Below are 22,012 nucleotides of genomic sequence, written 5' to 3'. Positions count from 1 at the left end.
AGCAGGAAGCTCCACAAGGGGCATCGTTGGAAGTTGGTGCCATGTATCACTCAGAAATGGAACAGTGATAGACAGGATGGACCTGTGCTTTCAATGCATCAGGGAAAGAACAGGAAAGGAAGGCAAAGGCTGCAGTCTGTCCATGGCTCTAAACCCTGCCCCACCCCTCACCCCCCAATACCACTATTTTTAACCAGGGTCACAACAACTGAGAGAAAAGGCACTTTCAGGGTGACTTCTCAGCCATGTGCCTGACTGCTGAAAACACTGCCACCACTGGGTTTTGGAGGGAGAATGGGCTGGGCTACTCCCAAGCACAGTGGTGGCCCATGGGGACCATCACCTCTTGGCTTGACTGCTGTCTCAGTTGGTGCTGTGGGGACCACCTGCCCGGCTAAGAAGCAGTGCTGGTGGGAGCCCTGGATCAGTCTTTGCTCTGAGCCTGCAGAGCCTCCGGTCGTGTTCTCTGACAGGGCCTTTCTTTGTAACCACCCAGCATACAAATAGCCAATCCACTTTTTTTTTTTAAATGACATTTACTGGTGGTATTTTATTTTAAATATAGAATCACACTGACCAAATAACCCCGATGCCATTAAACAAAAATAAACAGAAGTAGTGCATTCAAATGGTTAGCAATTGAACACCCCTGTAAGGCAAAAAACAAAGAGGGACAGCCTTTCTGAAGACCCCTGCCCCCAGCTGTCTTCTCAGAGTCAAGTAGTATGAAGTAGTGATTTTTCCACTGCATACTTAGTACTTTTTCTACTGTATAGTTAGTACTTTTTTCCCTTCATATCTAAAAGTAATCCTCAGAGAGACACTTTAAGATCATGCAGATATCTCCTTCATCTTCAAAATTTCCTCCCTAGGTTTAGTATCCATTGGCAATATTTGCCTGGGCCAGTCTTTACTATGGTGATTGCAAAATGATGATTTCTGAATTCCAGCACCCATTCCACATTGAAGCACCTCCTTTCTCTCCTGTAGCCTGTTTATTATCTGTATGGATACATGGATCATTTTTTCTCCCAATGGTTTATAATTTATCACTGTCTTAATTATTTTTGTGCCCAAATTGTCCCATATTTGGCCAGTGGAACCCCCTTCTAGCTGATTCCCATATTTGTGACATGCCCTCATCAGTTTTTAGGAACTGCCTTAGTTTCTGGCTCATCTTGTACCCCCTCTACTCCCACTCACATTTCTCTGAGGAACCTTAGTCCCTTTAGTGGGGAGTGGTTCTAAAGACCAAGATGTAGGGGCTAGATGTGCTCATTACCACAGGCGTGTATGCTTCTAGGCCCCTTCAGTGGATAGAGTTACTGAAATATATGTATGTACACATATTTATATATGTACATACACATATACCTATACATAATTTGGGGATCATGAGTTAACTTTCTGGCTTCTCCCATTCCATATTTTTGTCTCCCCTCTGCAGTGACACCTGTGGCTTCAAGCAGCATGAGCACATTGACTCATTTGCCCAATCCTCTCATTTATCTGAAATAGCTTCAGAATTGCTTTGCCCATACTACTAGTGAAAACAAACCTACTGAAAAGAGTTTCCCCTCTTCAGTGCTGTTATGTTATTCATTGGAGATATGGTTGGGTTCATTGGTTTCAGTTAGTTTCCCGTTTTAGGCTCCCCTTCCCATCTTTGTTGGTTTAATTTCATTTTTTGAGTATGTAGAACATTAGCATGTTTCAATAAAACCAAAACTGTACAAAGTTGTATTCAGAGAAATGACACTCCCCACCTTATCCCATCTACCTCATCCTCACCCCTTATAAGTAACCAGGTCCTGTCTTCTTTGTCATTCATGTGGGTATGAAAGATAAGCACATATGTTTTCTTATTGCTCCTTTTCTTAAGCAAAAGATAGCTTACTAAATATGCACTTTTGCATTTTGTTTTTTTCACTGAAGAATATATTCCAGAAGTCATTCCATCTTTTTTTACATTTGCACGGTACTCCGTATACATAGGTACCATAGTTTACTCAGTCGTTCTCCTGTGGCTAGGCATTTAGGTAGCTTCTAGTAATTCACAATTATAAATAATGCAGTAATGAATAACCTTGTGCGTATGTATTTTTTATTGTTGGTGTATCTTTAGGGTAAATTCCCAGAAGTCGGATCACTGGATCAACAGAAAAATAAAATGCATATTAGCATAGCATATTATTAAATACATGTTAGTTTTATTAGATGCCATTGGTTTCCCTCCATAGGGATTACGTCTTGTCGTATTCCGCCAGCAGTGTATGAGGGTCCCCTGTTTCCTGCAGCCTTACCAACATAGTGTTTTGTTTTGTTTGGTGAGGGACATTCGCCCTGAGCTAACATCTGTTGCCAATCTTCCTCTTTTTTTGCTTGAGAAAGATTAGCCCTGAGCTAACGTCTGTGCCGGTCTTCCTCTAGGAAGTACAAAAGTATATGGGATGCCTCCACAACATGGCTGATGAGTGGAGTAGGTCCGCGCCCAGAATCCGAACCCCCCAACCCAGGACCACCAAAGCAGAACACGCAGAGCTCTAACCACTCGGCCGTGGGGCCGGCCCCCAACAGAGTGTATTTTTAAACCTCTGAATTTTTGTCATCTGTTGGGTTAGAGATGGTGCATAGTTGTAGTTTTCTTTTTTGCCATTCTTGTGAAATTGAACATCATTTTTATATCTTCATGTGTGTGTCTGTGTGAATTGTTTTATTTCGTGTCATTTGCCCATTTCTCTATAGATTTTTTGACTTTTTTCCTTCAATTTTTAAATATTTGCCCTTGTAACATATATTGCAAATATTTTTTCTAGATTGCCATTTTTTTTTTTTTACTTACTCTGATTTTTTGCCAGTCAGGTTTTAATTTTATGTATAAAATTTATTGGTCTTTTCTTTTAGTACATCTGGATTTTGAGTCATAGATAGAAATAAATATATATGTGTATATATATATATATATATTTTTTTTTACCTGCAGAGAAAAAGAGAACCCATGTTTTCTTCTAATAGTTTAATTTTTCTTTCATGTGGTTTCGTTTTTTACATATGGATCTCTGATCCATTTGGAGTTTATTCTTATATAAAGTACAGGCAGTGGATCTCTTTATCTTTACAATTTATCTTTAAAAGGCTCTCCATTTGTCCCAACACCAACTTACTTACTTAAATGTATCTTTGTCCCATTGGTTGGAGATAACATCTTTGTCATATACTTAATTTCTTTATGTATTTGGTCTGTTTCTGGACGTTCTCCTCTATCTATTCTGTTGTCTTTCTGTCTCTCCATGCATTAGGATCATACTGCTTTAATTGTGGAGGCTTGAATCATGTAGGGCTAGTCCCCTCATCATACCTCTTTCTCTTCAGTATTTTTCCAGCTATTCTTATCTGTTCCATATGGATTTCAATATCAACTTGTCTGGCTCCAAAAAACAAAACACTGAGAGTTCTTTTTTAACTTAATTTGATGGGCCCCTCAGTCTGTAGATTCAGGTCTTTTTTTATATCTGGAAACTTCTCTTGGATTATAGTTTCAGATATTAGTCATGTTTTATTGTTTTGATTTCTTCAGGGCCTCCAATTATGTATATGTTGGGCCTTCTTTGCCCATCTTCCATTTGGGTCTCCAACTACTTTCCCTCTGACCCTTTTTACTTCTTTCTTTGTCTCATTTTTATTCTTCTAGAACTTTTCCTCCCTTTCTTAAATGCCTTTCAGTAGATTTTTATTTGAATTTCTTCTCCTTTGGGCATCTTAAAATTTAGTCTTCTAAATTATGTCTTATCTTCTGATAAGATTCTTTCTCTTTCTTCTATTTCTTCCCTGAGTTAAATCAACTCTCTTTTCATTTCTCCCTTTTTTTGTCTTGTTCTGTTCTTAGTTTTTGTTTTTCTGACTCATTGAGGGATTGTTTTGTTTTCTCTTTCATATTCCGGAGTGCTTATTTAAGGATATTTATTTCAGTTTAGAGTGCTGTGCTAGAGTTGTCTTTTGCTTTGTGCATCTTTTTTTGGGTAAGAATTGTCATCTTTTGCTCGCATTCATTTATGAGACTCATCCCTATTTTTGGGAGTAGTTGGTACTCCCGTTTGTTTTCATTGAGGTATGGTGTTCTATCATATAAGGAGAGTCAAATTTATTTATCCATTCTTCTGCAAGTGGACATTAGATGGATTCCACTTTTTGGCTATTATGAGTCGTGGTGCTGGGAACATACTTGTACTCCTTGGTAAACGTCTTTTTTTGCTTTTAAAGTTTATACTCCCTTATATGCTGTCTGGTCATATAAGCTTATTCTGCCAGGAAGGAAGGCTAGCACTTTAAAGTCCACCCCTGCTGGCCCCACTCCCTACCAAGTGCTTGCAAGTACACAGAACAGTAGGTAAGGCCATGGGTTTAGTGAGACAGACTCGAGTTTACCTTCCTGTTCTCCACTTGCTCCTGTATAACTGGGCAGATTACAGGCTTACCTTGAAGATATTGCAGGTTAAGTTCCAGACTATTGCAATAAAGTGATTATCGCAATAAAGCAAGTCACACGAATATTTTGGTTTCCCAGTGTATATAAAAGTTATGTTTATACTATACTGTAGTCTATTAAGTGTGGAATAGCATTATGTATAAAAAAACAATGCAGGGCCAACCCTGGTGGCCTAGTGGTTAATTTCAGTGCGGTTCTCTTCAGAGGCCTGAGTTAGGTTCCCAGGCACGGACCTACATTGCTCTATTAGCAACCATGCTGTGCTGGTGTCCCACATACTAAAAAATAGGAAGATTGGCATGGATGTTTGCTCAGGGCAAACCTTCCTCAGCAGAAAAAAAACAATGCACATACCTTATTAAAAAATACTTTATTGCTAAAAAATGCTAACTATCATCTAAGCCTTCAGCAAATTGTAATCTTTTTGCTCGTGGAGGGAGGGTCTTGTAAAAAACATAACATCAGCGAAGCACAATAAAGCAAGGTATGCCTGTACTCAGTTTTTAAGCCTTTGTGTCTTTATCTATACAATACAATTTAGGGGGATACATGGTGATTTGTTAGCCTGTAGCAGTCTTGCCGCAGGTCTTTGCCTGACTCCCTTACTCATCAAGTCTCTGCTCGAGGGTCTCTTCCTCAGTGGTAACAGCCACCTGACTTGCCCCATGCGTCACAGTCTCTCCCTTTACCTCATTTTATATTTCTTCGTATTTTTTCACAGCACTTGCCACGTGGATTGTGCTTTGTGATCCTGAGATCACATGCATATCTGTGCATTGCATGTTCATTTTCTGACACCTCAGCTAGTGTGCAGCTTCATGAAGGCAGGTGCCATGTCATCTGGTTACCTGGGGTTGAGAGTGGTACCTGCCACAAAAGAGATGCTCAGGAAATGTTGGTTAGCCACCTGGGTGGGTAGGAGTCATAGTGGTGTCTCACCGGGTTAATCGGGGATTAGCTGATGCACTGGAATGAGTGGTGATGGTGGTGCTGCCATATGCTACTAAGTCATTGTGGGGAGACATTTTTCCTAGATTGTTATAGCTGTCATGACATGATATTAGCATTTCCTTAGCTGAACCACTACTAGTTAAGAACTTTGACCTACCTAATGTGTTGGAAATGCATGGAAATGGTTAATTTATGTATTTATTTTACTAACAGAGACATTAAGCCTGACAATGTCCTTTTGGACGTGAATGGTCATATCCGCCTGGCCGACTTTGGATCTTGTTTGAAGATGAATGATGATGGAACTGTAGGTATTTTTGTTGGAGACTTTCCATTTGGTTTTGGGTTTTGCTTGCATTGAGAAGGGGCTTAGATTTTTGATTTGAGATACAATTAAGAAGCCGAGTTTATTAATGTGACTCCATTTAGGAGACAGTTGAAATTTCCTGTTTAAGTTTAAAACATCTCTCTTGTTTTTATATTTACAAAAGTAACACATATCCCTTCTAAAATGGGGAGTTGTCAGGTTTCCTCAGATCCCTGTGCAGCTAAAAGCATGCCAACACTGCATTGAAAGAGAGGCAGCTCTTGGGCGCTTTTGTAAAATGCCCTATCCAGGCTGATCAAGTGGACAGACATTAACTGTGTAATGGTACATCCTCATTTCTGTCTGGGGGCAGGTAACTTCCTGTCAGTCAGGGGTTTTCTCTCTGTGCATCTTATAGGTCTAGAAAACAGGGACCCTTGATACTCAGTATTGTGAGGGCCAGCTGACACACCCACTGATGAGCAGGAGGGTGCCCCTGGACCGGCCATCACTGGGAGACCCAGGCCTGGGCCTCGGTCAGAGCAGCATCATAGCAGAGTTGCCTCAAGTGGGGCTGCCCTAACTTGCTCACAGTCCAGTTCCGCAGATCTTTCCAGCAAGCTGCTTTCACTGTGTTAAGGGATTGTCTACACTCTCTCCTGTCATCACTGTCACGGTTTAGTCTTAGATATTTGAGAGTCTTTTCTTCTTTAAAGCCTCCACTTATCATAAAGTCTAATATAAACTACTTCTCCAGAGGAGAGCAATCTCTTCCTTTCATACTAGTGAGTTTTCAGGCGGCAGTAAAAGAGCCCATAAAACTGCCATCAGTTGGCAGTGTTTTAAAAGGAGTGAAGAGGGGCCAGCCAGGTGGCACAGCGGTTAAGTGCGTACATTCCGCTTCTCGGCGGCCCGGGGTTCGCCACTTCAGATCCCGGGTGTGGACATGGTACCGCTTGGCAAACACCATGGTGTGGTAGGCATCCCACATATAAAGTAGAGGAAGATGGGCATGGATGTTAGCTCTGGGCCAGTCTTCCTCAGCAAAAAGAGGAGGATTGGCAGTAGTTAGCTCAGGGCTCATCTTCCTCAAAAAAATAAAAGGAGTGAAGTGATTGACTCGCTTGCTTTCCACCATTACAGACTTTCTTATTTCTAAAAGTCTTGACCACAGATAGATAGATTGATCGATTGATTGGTGCTGTCCTCAAATCCAGTTTCCTAATAACAAGAACAATAGCCTCAGTCTGGACTAGATCATTGGTTACCTTTCTTACCTCCGTATCGCTCCCATCACCTGTGGACACTCACCCTGTGTTACCACCTAAGAAACCAGTCTTCCTGCCATCCACTGCAGAGCTTCTGCAGCCAGGTATCTCAAGGTGCAGAGGAGTGACTCTGGTCACATAACAGAAGCAGAGCTCCCTGCTGATTAATTCAGACTGACTCCGGGGTGCTGCTTTGTACCCTGTGGCTCTCCTCACAGGTGACCCAGCAGAGAGTCTGGCCTTTCCCCGGACAGGCCTTCTTGATAGTTGTCTCCGTGTCCTACCTGATCCTCAGTCTTGTAGACTCATGCTGTCTGTGTATTCCAAGACCAATCTGATTTCTCAGCTTACCTAGTCTCCCTGTCTTTCTTTGTGATAATTGGTGCCCTCACTGATTGCAGCTTTCCATAGAGGTGTCCCTGTGTTGAGGCCCATTCCTGCTAATGTCAATAGCCGAGGAACTGTTCTTTCCCTTTTAAGGGCCTTAGCCTTCCAGTTCTCTGTCTAGGGAATGCCTGAGCACCCAGCTAGTGCCTGGACCTACTCCCAGATGCTCTCATGTGGGAGACCGAAGGGTAGGCTGCGGGTGAGCAGCCTTAACATCCCCTGGGAGCATCTTAGAATCTCTGTTTTACAAGAGCCCAGGTGGCCCCTATGCACATGAAAGTCTGAGAAGGTCTGGCCTAGACACACATGGTCCCTGGACCACAGTTTGAGTAGTGACAGAGAATGTGGGAAATGGCACCCTGTGAGGGACTGCGATGCCATTTAGGGGCTGTGGTGGGCATTTGGGCATCGAGAGACTGAGCGTGCAAGAGAATCTCATGCATTCTGGAAATTGCCCAATGTTTAGTGCTGCAGGAGAACATTGATGTGCATTGAATTTTGAATTATTAGGTTTTTAAATCATGATCATGTGCCAGTTTTATTCCATGATTATTTCATTATCTGTTGTCCCTGTTTTAGAGAAAGTAATTAGAAATTTGAAATTAGAGATGTCCTAGGGTTTCCCTTCAGTACGTCCCTCTCCCCTAAGGTTCAGTCCTCTGTGGCCGTGGGCACACCTGACTACATCTCACCGGAGATTCTGCAGGCGATGGAGGACGGCATGGGCAAGTACGGCCCCGAGTGTGACTGGTGGTCTCTGGGCGTCTGTATGTACGAAATGCTGTATGGAGAAACACCGTTTTATGCAGAATCACTTGTGGAGACCTATGGAAAGATCATGAACCATGAAGTAAGACGTTGCATTTCCACATCCTGTTTTGCTCTAGTACCAAAGCACAGGCCTGGAGGCAGAGAGAGCAACCTAGAGGAGGGAAGGCAGTTTGGAAGCTGTTAGAGTTGTTCTGGAAGACGTGATAGGGTTGGAGCAGGCTGGTGGCAGCCAGACCGGAGTCCAGAGAGTCGGGAGAGGTCTAGGAGGTAGAATTGGCCCAGCTTGCTGACACAGTAGATGGGGGCATGAGGGGCGGGGAAGCTTCGAGGGTGATCCCATTTTCTGGTGGAGGGTGATGATATTACTGGGTCAGGGTCCCTGCAGGAGAAGGGGGCTTTGGTAGAAAGACGCAGACAGCTGTGGTGGCTGTGGTGAGTGTGAGTTGCCTTGGGATGGCCTTGGGGGAGACCACTTGGGCAGTTTGACCTGTGGGTCTGGATTCATCAGTGAGATGCCAGCTCTGATTCTCAAATCTGTTTTTCCAAAAATCAGTTATAAACAGATCACATGTCTAGCTCAACATAACGTCATTAATCCTTTGTTGATCCTGGGTCTTTTCTTTTCCCTTTTCCACCTGTTGATTTTTCACTTCAATATTGCCTTTGTTCTCTTTCCTTTGTTTCCTTTTTTATTATTTCCTCTTCTTTCTAATGTTTTTGTCATCTCTTTTTTTTCTTACACTCTGTAAGCAAATATGTCTTTCTAATGCCACTTTCACCCTCTTGGCCAGTATATTCTTATAACTTTCTTTCTCAACCTGCTCTGTCACTCATGCACATACTTCAGAAGTGATCCCCCTCACATGCTCATCTGTCCCCCATTAATTCCTGTGTAGGGAACAGATCAACACTAAAGTGGTAAATGGTCTTCCATTTAACTCCAAGTCAAAACAAGTTATACTTTTAAAACACTTTTCCCAAAATAGAAATAAGTTTTTACATTTATAAATTAATATATACTTAGTGTAAAACTTCAGACAATGTAAAAGTACATACAGTACATGTCAAAAATCACCCATCCGCTGCTCAGCAACAGACTGATTAAGGTAACAAATAGGACTCGCAAACGCTGAGAACCGACTGGGACTGAGTGCTTGCCGCCTATGGGGCCCTGGTCTCGTGCTCTTGTGCATTCGTTTATTTACTCTTCACAACAGCCCTGTGAAGTAGGGCCGTTGTCATCCTTTGTCATAGACCATAAAGTGAGGCCCAGACAGCAGTGGTGGCTTGGCACTCAGGCCCACTCGGCCATGCTGGGTGTGTGGCCTTGCAGACTGAAGCTGGTGAGGTAGGCGCTGTATCTAAATAAATGGCATCATGTCACACATAACCAGGTTTTTTGTCAGTATATTTTGTCATTCTTTTCAGCACACAGAGGTAGACCTTTCTCTGTGGGTGCACCATATCTTTTTTTAACAAGTCCCTTTTTGATGGACGTTTAGGTAATTTGGAGTTTTCTTGGTCAGGATATAATGCTGTCATGAAAATGTTATGTTTTCTCTTTGTGGCTTATTTCTCTAGAATAAATTTTTAGAAGTGGGATTGCCATAGATATTGGCAAAATGCTTTCTGAAAAGGCTGTGCCAGTTTCTGATCCCACCCACAACTTGTCAACATTCTTTGCCAGTTTGATAGGTGAAAATTTATCCTTGTTTTAACTTACATGCAATGTGCTACAAGTCTGCCATGAATAAAAACTGGCCAGACCGATGGTTTCCTTGTTTGCCTGTCTGGAGCTCCATTTCATTGGATTTCGTTTGTGTTTAGTCACCATGAAGGAAAACACGCTGTTGCTTTGGAGCCATTGTTTCTACTTTATTTCGTGTGGCGTCTGTGCACCCGGGACTTTTCTAAGTAAGTTTTCATCATGTGTCCACTGATTGCCTCCTCACCCCTCAGGAGCGATTTCAGTTCCCTTCCCATGTCACGGATGTATCTGAAGAAGCAAAAGACCTCATTCAGAGACTAATCTGCAGCAGAGAGCGCCGGCTAGGGCAGAATGGAATAGAGGACTTCAAAAAGCATGCGTTCTTTGAAGGACTAAATTGGGAAAATATACGAAACCTAGAAGCACCTTACATTCCTGATGTGAGCAGTCCTTCTGACACATCCAACTTCGATGTGGATGATGATGTGCTAAGAAATATTGTAAGTGTAACAACCGTTTTATTCTCAATATTGTATCATAGTAGGCCTGAATATTTGCAGTGTTATGTTGAAGGTTTTGCTTATCAAGATAATAAATCTTAGAACTATACCGATTTTTGAAAAATTTGGCAAGTGTCTCAAGAAAATACACCTTTTAGTCCAGTCTTCAGCTTTGTTCTTAATATCCCTTTTTAAAAATGTTGGGTTAATCAATTTGAGTAAAACTGAATTAAGTAGCTGCTTTGTTTTGGAATTCATCACAAATACTTATGCTCTTATTTTCATGGCAGCTTGTACCTTTTCAAAGCATTATCGCATGCATTATCATGTTAGAGCTTCACCACAGCCCTCTCACCACTTCTGGATATAAAGACCCAGCCAGGAGTTTAGCCTGCAGCCCCCCAGCTGGTGTGTAGGCCTCTCAGTTTCCAGTCCTTCTCACTGTGTCCCTACACATGAGAGCATGTTCACTCTTCCTTCCGTCACTTGTTTTCAGCCTCTGCATGTCTGTTTCCTTGTATGGCAGGCGTTCAGGAATGACAGGGATGATGTGCAGATTTCGAGTCTTTCTACTGACATTTGAGATCGTGGATTTTCCAACTTGGGTCCTGGCCTGGGACCCTCTGGTGTCTGACCTGGTCTGACTGGCCTCTGACGCACTAGTCAGCATACCTTTGGTTCCAGAGAGTTTTGCTCATATGTAGTAAAATTAGTTTGGTCTCATCAAACCCCACTTTTTTAATCCATACATGTCTCTTGGTTTGAGGATAGAGAAACTGAGCTTTAACCAAATAAAAGAAAAATCTTCTTGATTACTCCTTAATTTAGAGAATTTCTCTCACTAAAATAAGACCTGAACTTTAGACCACATTGAGAAAGGTATTCTTGTTGAAAGGATTTTCCCTAGACTCCAAAGAAATTATTCTCACACTGAAATTTCCCAGATAAATTATAATAAAGAAGAATCTTCAACCTGAAAAATAGAGTTGTGATAAACTTATCTAAAATAGTCTACCTTTTGGTTCCAAACCTCCTTTCTGCCTTTGGCCTCTATTTCAGGCCAAGAACTTGACAGCTCCCAGCCTCTGCCCCACGTCGTCTGAGGGCTGCACCTGTGTCCCACTGCTCATCTCTGCTCAGGGTCTGTTGAGCAGTGGGTGCCGTGGCTTTAAAAGTTTGAAAATCACTACCCTGTTTCAAGTTTGTCCTGTACCATTATCATCTTCAAAAGCTATGTGTTTATCCTCTTAACTGTATTGTATGATGGGCAGAGCCAGGAATGAGAAATAAATCTTCCAATGCTAAGCTCCCATGCAGATGACACCATGGAATCAACATTCTAGAAGGCCATGCAATTCTCCCTAGTGCTGTCTTGATTTCGCCATTATGGTAACATTCTTTCCTCCTTTTTTTCCCATTTGTTTAACCATGAATTTCATTTATGTTGTCCGTGTTCTTATACAGGAAATATTACCTCCTGGTTCTCATACAGGCTTTTCTGGATTACATTTGCCATTCATCGGTTTTACGTTCACAACGGAAAGGTATGTCTAGATTCGTCATTCCCCCAGCAGAGCCTTCCCTTGAGGTTGGTGGACAGTCTGAGGGTGTGCTTCTGTGCAAGCATCAGAGCCCTGGGAGGGCCATGCTCAAGGGAGCTGTGGATGGATTTGTCCTTTAAAAATGTATTGCACAGGATGACGTAAAGCCGGGTGGCAGACTTTTTCCCATAAAGGGCCTAATAGTAAATAATTCAGGCTTTGTGGTCTCTTGTATATTCTTCTTTCTTAACAACCTTTTAAAAATGTAAAAACCATTCTTAGCTCATGGAAGATACGAAAACAGACTTTGGGGGATTCGGCCCACAGGCCGTAGTTTGCTGGCTCCTGCCTATAGGCCATCAGCATTGGCAAAATTTGTTCTGATAGAACATCAGTAGACGCAACCAACAGCACCAGTTTCCAGTCATGCTCAGCTAAGAGCCGTCTTTCATTAGGGCCCTCTGCTTGCTTTCATAGGGATTTTATCCGCAGCTCTGTAGCTTCCGTTAGTGGGGTTGGAGTACAGTCCCTGGCATAATGAAAAATCTGAAGACCTCAGAGCATAAGCCCCACATATGACTCCAGCCCCTGAGACTCTTTGTATCTGTCACCCTGTGTCTTGCATAGACCTCTTGCAAACCTGTGTTGCCTGCGGTTTTCTACCTTGCTTTTAAAAGGAAACTGGGCCAAAAGGATAGGGGTTAGGAAGAAAGGTGGGTAAAATAAAACAAATGAAACTGCCATGGTGCCTGAAGAAAGCTCACAAAATTTGATTCATGGCATCTTATAGCAGCTGGTACCTGAACTGATAGAAATTCCTTCAGAGAGGGTTCCTTCTGCTCAAGCTGGTGGAAGCTCTGTTTTGGTGTGAGGTGCCAGAGTTAAACAGCACTGAAGCCAAAGTGATGGCTCATGCCGTCTGCCCCACAGGAAGCATTTCAAGTTGTGAAGGGCATATCGATTTGTTAATCTCTCGTGCAGAGGCTTTTGACCTTTCTGGTACATTCCAGCTCACTAGGTGCTTGTCAAATCTGTGGGTTCTAGGCCCACCTGCTGAGCCTCTGGTTTGGCAGGTTGGGCCCAGGAATCTCCTGGAACAGACCCCCGCAGTGCTGGCAGGGCATAGTGCTCTTGGGCCACCTTTCAGAAACACTGGCCAGGCCCTTCTGTGAATGTGTGTGTGTCTTTACTGCACTCAGTTTAGGACTCAGAAGTGTTCGCCTGACATCATTGTCACATTAAAAGCAAGAAAAGGGTCTGGCCCAGTGGCGTAGTGGTTGGGTTTGTGCACTCCACTTCGGCAGCCCAGGGTTCATGGATTCGGATCCCAGGGATGGACCTACACACTGCTCATTGGGTCATGCTGTGGTAGCATCCCACATACAAAATAGAGGAAGGTTGGCACAGATGTTAGCTTGGGGCCAATCTTCCTCACCAAAAAAAAAAAGCAAGAGGAGCTAATAAATAGCTTCTGAAACTGTCCAAGAATTAGGTTCTGAGTGAGAGAGCCATCTTTGGCTGGTGAGTAGTTACAAGTGTGTTGTCAAGTTGACTGTGGTCATTGGTGAGTGGCTTAGCTATGCTGATCAGAGTGCTGGAATTGAGGGGACCTTGCAGGTTGTTTAGTCTGCAGGGAAGATGAGTTGCAGAGGGTTGAAGGAACTGTCCCCAGGTGGTGGCAGAACCAGGAAGCTCTCGATGGCCCATGGTGGTCTAGCCACACTGCATCGTCCAGTGAAGCCTCTGCCTGCAGCCCAGCAAGGCCCCTCAAGCCCTGCTCCTTGCACAAAATACCTTCTCTTTCTGCATTTGCAGTAAGTGTAAGTGATGATTTAGAAATTACATTTCCCCTCCTTTGCAGAGCCGTTTTCTTTGACTGGCTCTGCGGGCATGTCCTTCTCAGTTTCCCATTGTCATCCAGTCTTGCAGTAAAGAAGACTCTTGTCTGATTTTGGCTCCATAAACAAAAAAGTCTTTTCATGGGTGTTTTTGTTTGCCAATTTAAAAAGACTGATCTTTTACCCCAGGAAGTTTTTAAATGTTGATGAAATCACCTTAAATTTTCAATTGATCAGAAAACCTTGTTGCTTTATTTGCAGCTCTTTTTCTGATCGAGGCTCTCTGAAGAGTATAATGCAGTCCAACACATTGACCAAAGATGAGGGTGTGCAGCGGGATTTAGAGAACAGCTTGCAGGTTGAAGCTTATGAAAGGAGGATACGGAGACTGGAACAAGAGAAGCTAGAGCTGAGCAGAAAGCTGCAAGGTGAGTGGGCAGAGTCGATTCTGCAACTCTGGACTGCCCACCATCCCCGTGGGCCTGCACTCATACCGTCTCTCCCCTCCCTAGAGTCCACCCAGACCGTGCAGTCCCTCCACAGCTCAACTCGGGCCCCCGGCAGCTCAGCCCGAGAGAAAGAAATCAGAAAGCTGAATGAGGAAATTGAACGTTTGAAGAATAAAATAGCAGGTAAGTGTTGTAAGTATAGCTGCTTAGTCTCTGTTCTTGGGCATTAATCTCTGCAAAGAAAATTTTCAGTCCTTTTCATAAGGTCGAAAAGCAGAAAAAAGCTTAAGCTTTAGCAAACCTATTGAGAGTTTTGGTATTTTGTCAATTTATTTAAAATTACTTTTCCACCTATCTTAGCTCTAATAATAAAATTTTATATTTACAGTTAGAATCAGTTCCTAATATTTTATCCATAAACTCAGAATATTTTGCATTTCTCTCAGCTTTCCTCTTTGTAGCTCTGAGACAGAATTGCCATAACTTCTTTCTTTCTAAGGCTTTCATCGATGGCTCTGCCTACTTTTCAGTGTGTTAGGTGCTTAGACCTGTTGTCACCATCTGTCTTTTGTGTTTGTGGTTATCAAAGCTTCCTAAAGACTCAAATCACTTTTAGGTCTTAACCTTTAACCTGACACATGAATTGGTTCTGTAGTTGACTGTCATCTCCAAATGAAACCTGAGTCAGATGCCTTCTCTCCATTTTCTATCTGGAACCCTACCATCCTGATCCCGAAAAAGACTTCATTGAGTTGATTATTCACTAAAACCTTGTTGCACCCTTTGGTTACATTGTGCTGGCTTACACACGTTAGCACGGACTGAGACAGATGGGTGCACGCTGCCGTGGGGCTCACAGTCCCAGGAGAGAGCTGTTAAACAGATGGTCAGAATCAAGTCTAGTGTGTTCACGTATGCAGGTGGCTGTGAGTGTGACACTTCTGTGTGTGTGAGAAAGTCAAAAAATCTTCTCAATGATAAGGTGTTAGAAATTATTAAATAATTCTCTTCAGTAAGTCAGATAAAGTTTCGCATATAAGGGAACATGATTTATTTTCTCTTTTGCTCAGATTCAAATAGGCTTGAGCGACAACTTGAGGACACTGTGACACTTCGTCAGGAGCACGAAGACTCTACACATAGACTAAAAGGCCTGGAAAAGCAGTACCGCATGGTGCGACAGGAGAAGGAGGACTTTCACAAGGTAGTGAGGCTCAAGTTTGTGTGAGGAAAGTTTAAATGATTTGCACGGTTGTGTACAATTGAATGCGTGCAGAGGTTTGAGGACCTCCTCCAAAACCATCATCTGTGCAGTGGCCTGTGCTGCCTGCAGATCAGAAGGAGCAAAACTGGCTTCAGGGTCCTGCTGTGCCCAGTTGCTGCACAGCCTCTGAGGCAGCTGGCAGAGCTTGGGCTCCTGGTCATAGGTGCGGTGTAGGTGTGGCTTTGACCAGCACAAACTTTACAGCCATCGTCTTTAGTCTCCACCACAGCACTGCTGAGTAAATGGTATCTCCCCTATGTGAGAGTAAGGACATGGGGATTCAGGAGACTCGAGGGGCTTCCCTACATCTCAGCTCCCACAGTAAGTGACCTACCTAGATTGACGTGCTTGGATCTGGCGCCAGAGTCCTTGCCCTTCACGCTCAACCAGGCTGCCCCAGGAGTGGCCTCTGCCCTCCTTCTTTCAGCAGTGACCTCTTACCTATGACAGAGCACTACAGAAGAGACTATTCATTAAAATGGGGGTGATTTCCCTCATAACTCCTTTATAAATTTGATTTTCAGTAATGTACATCAAACTGTGCTCAGACAACAATATATTCATACCACAGTTAGGATCATGTTTTCTAAAATACATTCATGTATACACTTGAGTCATTGAACCTGTAGTTTGTGATCTGTTCTCTAGAATGTGCGGGATTTCAAAGCCAGGTTGATTGTTCAGTTCACCATGGTGTCATACCACTTGCAATTCTTCGCCTAGAAGTGCTGTGTAGGAGAGGAGGAGCCTCATTGATATAGTCACAGAAACGCGCACTGAGCCAGACCTAGAGGGCCCTGGGGGACACGCTCTTCTCCCTGTGGTGGGAGCTGCCCTGCCAACTTCCTCAGATTCCGCTGCCGCAGTGGGTGAGCAGCCTGATGGTTGAGGGGTCAGCTGCAGGGAGGTGAGGTGATCAGTGCATCATGGTGAGGCTGCGTTGTCAGTACACCCAGAGGGACAGCCAGCATCCATACCTCAGGCTCTGGTTAAGGGTTAGCTAGCTATTGATTGTTTTTATACAATTCTTTACTTTGATTAAAATCTTAAGCGTTTTCATATATAATGTGTTCTTTTCTGATTTTGCTGTGTTTAAGTAACTAGAATGGTGACCAAATTCATGCTTCATCCTCCTTTGTGATTGTGTAGATGACAGAGAAGAGGTCAAAGTTTCTTGGGGGTTTTTTTTGCTGAGGAAGATTTATCCTGAGCTAACATCTGTTGCTAGTCGTCCTCTGTTTTTCCTTTTTTATGTGAACCACTGCCACACCATGGCCACTAACAGACAAGTGGTGTAGGTCCACGCCTGGGAACTGAACCCAGGCTGCTGAAGTGGAGTATGTCAAACTTAACCATTAGGTCACCGGGGCTGGCCCCAGAGGTTGAAATTTCTGAGCCACACTTGCCTCTGTGAGCAGGCTGCTCCATTTGGGAGGAGGGTCTTTCCTGGAGTGGGTTCATGCTCAGCACCTGAGCGCAGGTAGACTTCTTCCAGGCTGCACGTGTGGCTGTGCTATGGCACAGCAAAGGACTTTTTCCAATAAGGTGGATTCTTGGATCCGTGGCTGTGGTCTATAACCAGCATTTGCTGTTACTTTTAACTCCTTAATATAGTGGAAGACTGAGCTTCCAGCTTTTCAGATCTGTGTTAAGCAAATGGAAAACATCTGTAATTTTTTTTGTTCAGCAATTGGTTGAAGCTTCAGAACGGTTGAAATCCCAAGCCAGAGAACTCAAAGATGCCCACCAGCAGCGAAAGCTGGCCCTGCAGGAGTTCTCGGAGCTCAATGAGCGCATGGCAGAACTCCGCTCCCAGAAGCAAAAGGTTTCTCGGCAGCTCCGGGACAAAGAGGAAGAAATGGAGGTGGCCATGCAGAAAATCGACTCGATGCGGCAGGAAATCCGCAAATCCGATAAGTTCAGGAAAGAGGTAGCTTTTTAGAGGTTTCAGGGATTGTATTGATTGGACTTTTGTATGATCTTAATAAAACGTCTCTGAAAACTTGGGCTGTATTACATAAATTACTTTAAAGTGTGTCTTAAATTTTATGTGAGGCCTAGTAAGTTGATCTGCCAAGCATTTATTTTGTAGTTCTCAGCCCTCGATATCTGTTTGTGAAATTATTAAAAAGAAGTTTCTGTAGTACTGATTTTTAAAAATTCTCTTTTAAAGCAGAGTATTCTCACACCACAAATATAATAAAAATACTTCGTGTTGTGATATAGTGTGGCTGGAGGAAACTTGAGCACCCACGTCAGAGGATAGAAAGGGAGGAGGACGTGTTCCAGCCTCGCAGACCTTACGTCAGCTGCCTTGGATCAGCATTTATAAGACTTGGGTTTCAGAACTCCTTTACACTCTTAAAAATTATTGAGGCCCCCCAAAGAGCTTTTGTTTGTGTGGGTTATAGTTCTTAATGTTTACCATGCTGGAAATTAAAACTGAGAATTTTTTTCAATGTAACAGTAAACATATTACATGTTAACATAAATAACATTTTTTATGGAAGGTAACTATTTTTTAAAAATTAGTGAGAAGACTGGCATTTTTAATATTTTTGTACTTTTCTTTAATATCTGGCTTAATAGAAGACACCCAAGTTCTCATGTATGTTTCTGCATTCAGTCTGCCGTGATATGTTGTTTTGGATAAAATATATGAAGAAAACTCGGCTCCTACAGATAGGCAGTTAGAAAAAGGAAGGGCCTTACAAACGCCTTAGGCCCTCAGAACTCCACTTTGAGGAATGCTGTCCCAGATATTCTGAATGTTCTACTATTAACAGGCAACGTATTTTAAGCAACTCTTAGTTTAAAATTCTATTAAAATTTACTTGGTAAACTGCAGAATGCCCAGAAGAACATGCCCTTGTTCTTTTCACATTCAAGGCTCTTTGTCATTTGGCCTCAAAATGCCTATTTGTGTTTTTCTTAGATAGTTTATTCTGCAATCCAAATGCATTCGTAGTTGTAGCCACCTATAACTCAAGTTAGTGAAACTCGTAATTAAGCAATACCATTCCACCTCTGGATGAAATAATAGACGTCTGGGGTTGGCTTTTGGAAGTAGGCCTGTAGATGGAGCAAGCTGGGCCAAGTTGCTAACTATTGACGCTGGTGATGGTATATGGACTTCATTATACCTCTCTGTGTTTTTGTGTGTGTGTGTAATTTTCCGTTTAAAAAATGAATCCATGTTCTACACGTATCAGAGGTACTTGTTTTCACAAACCAGTATCCTTTTTTGAAATTTAATCTCAAATTATCAATTTAAACTAGATTTTAAATTTGTTTTGTTACAAACCAGCCCTCCTAGTTAAGCCCTGAAGTATATTTCTCAGCTTTTCACTTGTAATAAAATCTTACTGAGAGTGAAGAATTACAAAGATCTTTCAAAATTTTGTCCGCTTAGGGTTCCTTTTGGGTAAAGATCTAGCTGACGCAGTGGGCTTGTTTTGTGTTAATAAAGGACGGATGTTCCTTTTGTAGCTGGAAGCTCAGCTCGAGGATGCCATCGCCGAGGCCTCCAAGGAGCGCAAACTTCGAGAGCACAGTGAGAACTTCTCCAAGCAAATAGAAAGTGAGCTTGAGGCCCTCAAGGTAGTGCCTGGTTAGGGTCTTTATTCTTACTGAGAGAGGACAGACTGTTCTCATTACTAACTCTGTTATGGTGGAAGTTGTCTTGATTCATGTGTTTATTAGGGTGACCTTTGACACAAGACAGCTCCAGATGAGACACAGGAGAGGGAGAGATGGTAGGACGTGAACCTGCCTTCATGATAGCTTTTCACTTTGAAAACCAAGTTCATTCATTTCTTTCCCTATATAAAAGCTGCAGGCAGTTTATAGTAAGCCCTTGTAGACTAACAGCTAATACTTCTGTATATCCTGGGTTTCTAAATTCAGTAGAATCCATTCGTGGAAAAGTTCCTTAAAGCTCGTGTCTTGCTGCTGATGGTGGAAGAGACAGGCTGGTTGTCTTGGCCAGAGGGCAGCAAGGTGAAGCCAGAGGGAGTGGGACAGCGAGGGGAGGGGCTGTAGTGGCAAGAACACAGGTGAGAAGGCGGTGGGGCTCCTTGTTAGCCTGGGGTGACTTCAGATACGGGGCTCCACTTTCTGAGCCTCAGTTTCCTTGTCTGTGAGATGGAGGCAGTGGGTCTTCTCCCACCCTCCCGCCTTGCCCATCAGCGAATCCTCACCTCTCCCCCAGTACATATCCCTAAGGGGTCTATCTCCATCTTCTTTGCTTCCACTGGCAGCACTGTTTGTCTGGACTCCCGCTCCCTTGTGACTGAGTCTCCTGTCCCTCTCACTGTCCCCTGTAGTCTGCTCTTCACACAGAGGCCAGAGTGAGCTTGTTAAACTGAAATCAGAGCTCATCACGTCCTTAGTGCTCTCTGGTGGCTTCTCGCAGCTCTCGAATAACCCAACCTCCTCGCTTGACAGCTCCTCTCCTGGCACTTCCCCACATAGCCTCACTCCAGCCACTGTGACATCCTCCTCTCCTTCAGACGCACCTAGCTGCTTCTCACCTCAGTACCTTTGCCCTTGCTCTTCCTCCCGTGCTGAAGCTCTAGCCTGACATTTCCCTTCATCTGTCACCACCTCATGCTTCCTCCCTAACCATCCCCTTTGTGTCACCCCCCCCCCCATTCTTTATCACATTACCTGTGTTACCGTCTTGTTGCTTACTTGCTGCTTTGTTATCAGTCTTTCCCCCTCTGCCCCATGAGAGCAGAGACCTTGGTATAACCCTATTACCGGAATGGTGTCTGACATGTAGTCATCCCTCAAGAGAGTACTGTTGTATGAGTGAATGAACAGCATGACGAGACTTTGAAGACAATTCAGGTCAGAGCATGAGGCAGAGCCTCTGGGGTCCCAGGCAGATCTGGGCACATCTATTCTGCAAGGCAGATACTCTCACCCACTAAAATCTGCCTTGCAGTTGTTAGAAGGACCACATGACTGAGGCCAGCTACATCGCTTAGTACAGTGCCTGTTGTTGGGAGAGCAAAGGAAATAGCGTTTACAAGTACCTGCACGTGGTAGGGATGACACATGACTCTCCAGAGAGGGTACAGAGATTTGTCGTTTATTTTAATCTTTATCTTCAGATGAAGCAAGGAGGCCGGGGCCAAGGTGCCACCTTAGAACATCAGCAGGAGATTTCCAAGATAAAATCTGAGCTTGAGAAGAAAGTCTTGTTTTATGAAGAAGAATTGGTCAGGCGTGAGGCCTCCCATGTGCTAGAAGTGAAAAATGTGAAAAAGGAGGTGCATGATTCCGAAAGCCACCAGCTGGCACTGCAGAAAGAAATCTTAATGTTAAAAGATAAATTAGAGAAGTCAAAACGAGAACGGTAAGTGTCACGAACCCCTCACTGTAGAAAAGGCAGGCTTGTATGCAAGCCAGAGATGGGAGTGCCGGCTGAGTTAGGACCTTCTCCAACTTCCTGTCTCCTTTACCCTCTCAGGCACAATGAAATGGAGGAGGCAGTGGGTACCGTGAAAGATAAATATGAACGAGAAAGGGCAATGCTGTTTGAGGAAAACAAGAAATTAACTGCTGAAAATGAAAGGGTAATTTAAAATATCTGGGGTATCACTTTGGGAAAGCTCTAATTTTTTCATTCTTGAGTCTTGGAAGTTTGGTATTTAAATATTTCAATCTTTAAATGAAGTAATATGTTTGATCTTTTAAGTGGGATGTTTTCATTTAGCTAAAAGGTGGTAATTACCTGAAAACACTCTCTCTTACCACTTTTATGTTCAGATGTGTATTGAAATGTGGCTTAAGTTAGATATAGTCAAAAAGTCATATCAGAAACTTAATTTGGAAAAATCTCATAACAAAGATAACTTTCAGAATCTTCAGAAGAACTTACAGTTTTAGTAACACTAATGTCATGTTTAAAGGATGCCCAATAACGAGTTGTGTGGTCCACTTGTTTAATTTCAGCTTTGTTCCTTTGTGGATAAACTCACAGCTCAAAACAGACAACAGGAGGAGGAACTGCAGGGTCTGGCAGCCAAGAAGGAGTCAGTTGCCCACTGGGAAGCTCAGATTGCGGAAATCATTCAGTGGTACGTGTGCGACAAGCTGGCACACCTCCGAGAGACTGCCTCATGCTGTTCCAGCTGTTTTCTCCAGCTCCTACCTCTGCCTATCTGATTCTGTCTCTTTACCTCGAGCTGTTTCTCTAAGGTCTCGGTACAGATCTTGGTACACAACTGTTTCCCCTGAATCACTAATGTCTGGGGGCATCACACTGGGCTAAAGGTGGAGAAACCGCTCCACCAAGTCACTGAAGGTGTGGCTCAGGCTGTGCACACCCCCGGGTGTTCTGGGTGAAGTGGAGGCACAGCTTTCGCAAAGCACACACCGCACAGCACAAGGACTGGGAGACCAACAGAGCAAGCCAGGACTGGCCCTCTGCTAATAAAGACATTTGTTCGTCGTGGGAGAATGGTGTTTTGGCTAATAGGACCTATCACTTGTCCTTAGTAAGGCAAGAAACAGTCATCGTCTTTGGCTTCTCT

At 43.4% G+C, this 22,012-nt stretch overlaps 1 protein-coding gene across 4 annotated transcripts in view; it reads left to right on the top strand.

Moving 5' to 3' along the window:
* The window catches only part of CDC42BPB (CDC42 binding protein kinase beta), a 133,526-nt gene that overhangs the window by 72,785 nt on the left and 38,729 nt on the right, over positions 1 to 22,012 (top strand). For all 4 annotated transcript variants that reach the window (XR_011431894.1, XR_002803706.2, XM_023628442.2 and 1 more), the window contains exons 6-17: positions 5,651 to 5,744; positions 8,049 to 8,249; positions 10,130 to 10,378; positions 11,843 to 11,922; positions 14,019 to 14,185; positions 14,270 to 14,389; positions 15,277 to 15,410; positions 17,158 to 17,400; positions 18,960 to 19,070; positions 20,588 to 20,832; positions 20,947 to 21,052; positions 21,432 to 21,556. Coding sequence is in view for 2 of the 4 variants with exons in the window: in XM_023628442.2 (XP_023484210.2) it covers positions 5,651 to 5,744; positions 8,049 to 8,249; positions 10,130 to 10,378; positions 11,843 to 11,922; positions 14,019 to 14,185; positions 14,270 to 14,389; positions 15,277 to 15,410; positions 17,158 to 17,400; positions 18,960 to 19,070; positions 20,588 to 20,832; positions 20,947 to 21,052; positions 21,432 to 21,556 (1,875 nt within the window). In the remaining 2 variants the exon portion in view is untranslated. The remainder of the gene's footprint in view (positions 1 to 5,650; positions 5,745 to 8,048; positions 8,250 to 10,129; positions 10,379 to 11,842; positions 11,923 to 14,018; positions 14,186 to 14,269; positions 14,390 to 15,276; positions 15,411 to 17,157; positions 17,401 to 18,959; positions 19,071 to 20,587; positions 20,833 to 20,946; positions 21,053 to 21,431; positions 21,557 to 22,012) is intronic.

Source organism: Equus caballus, chromosome 24 (assembly GCF_041296265.1).
Source record: "Equus caballus isolate H_3958 breed thoroughbred chromosome 24, TB-T2T, whole genome shotgun sequence".
In the NCBI taxonomy this organism is placed as follows: Eukaryota; Metazoa; Chordata; class Mammalia; order Perissodactyla; family Equidae; genus Equus; species Equus caballus.
This window is presented reverse-complemented; position numbering and strand designations above follow the sequence as displayed.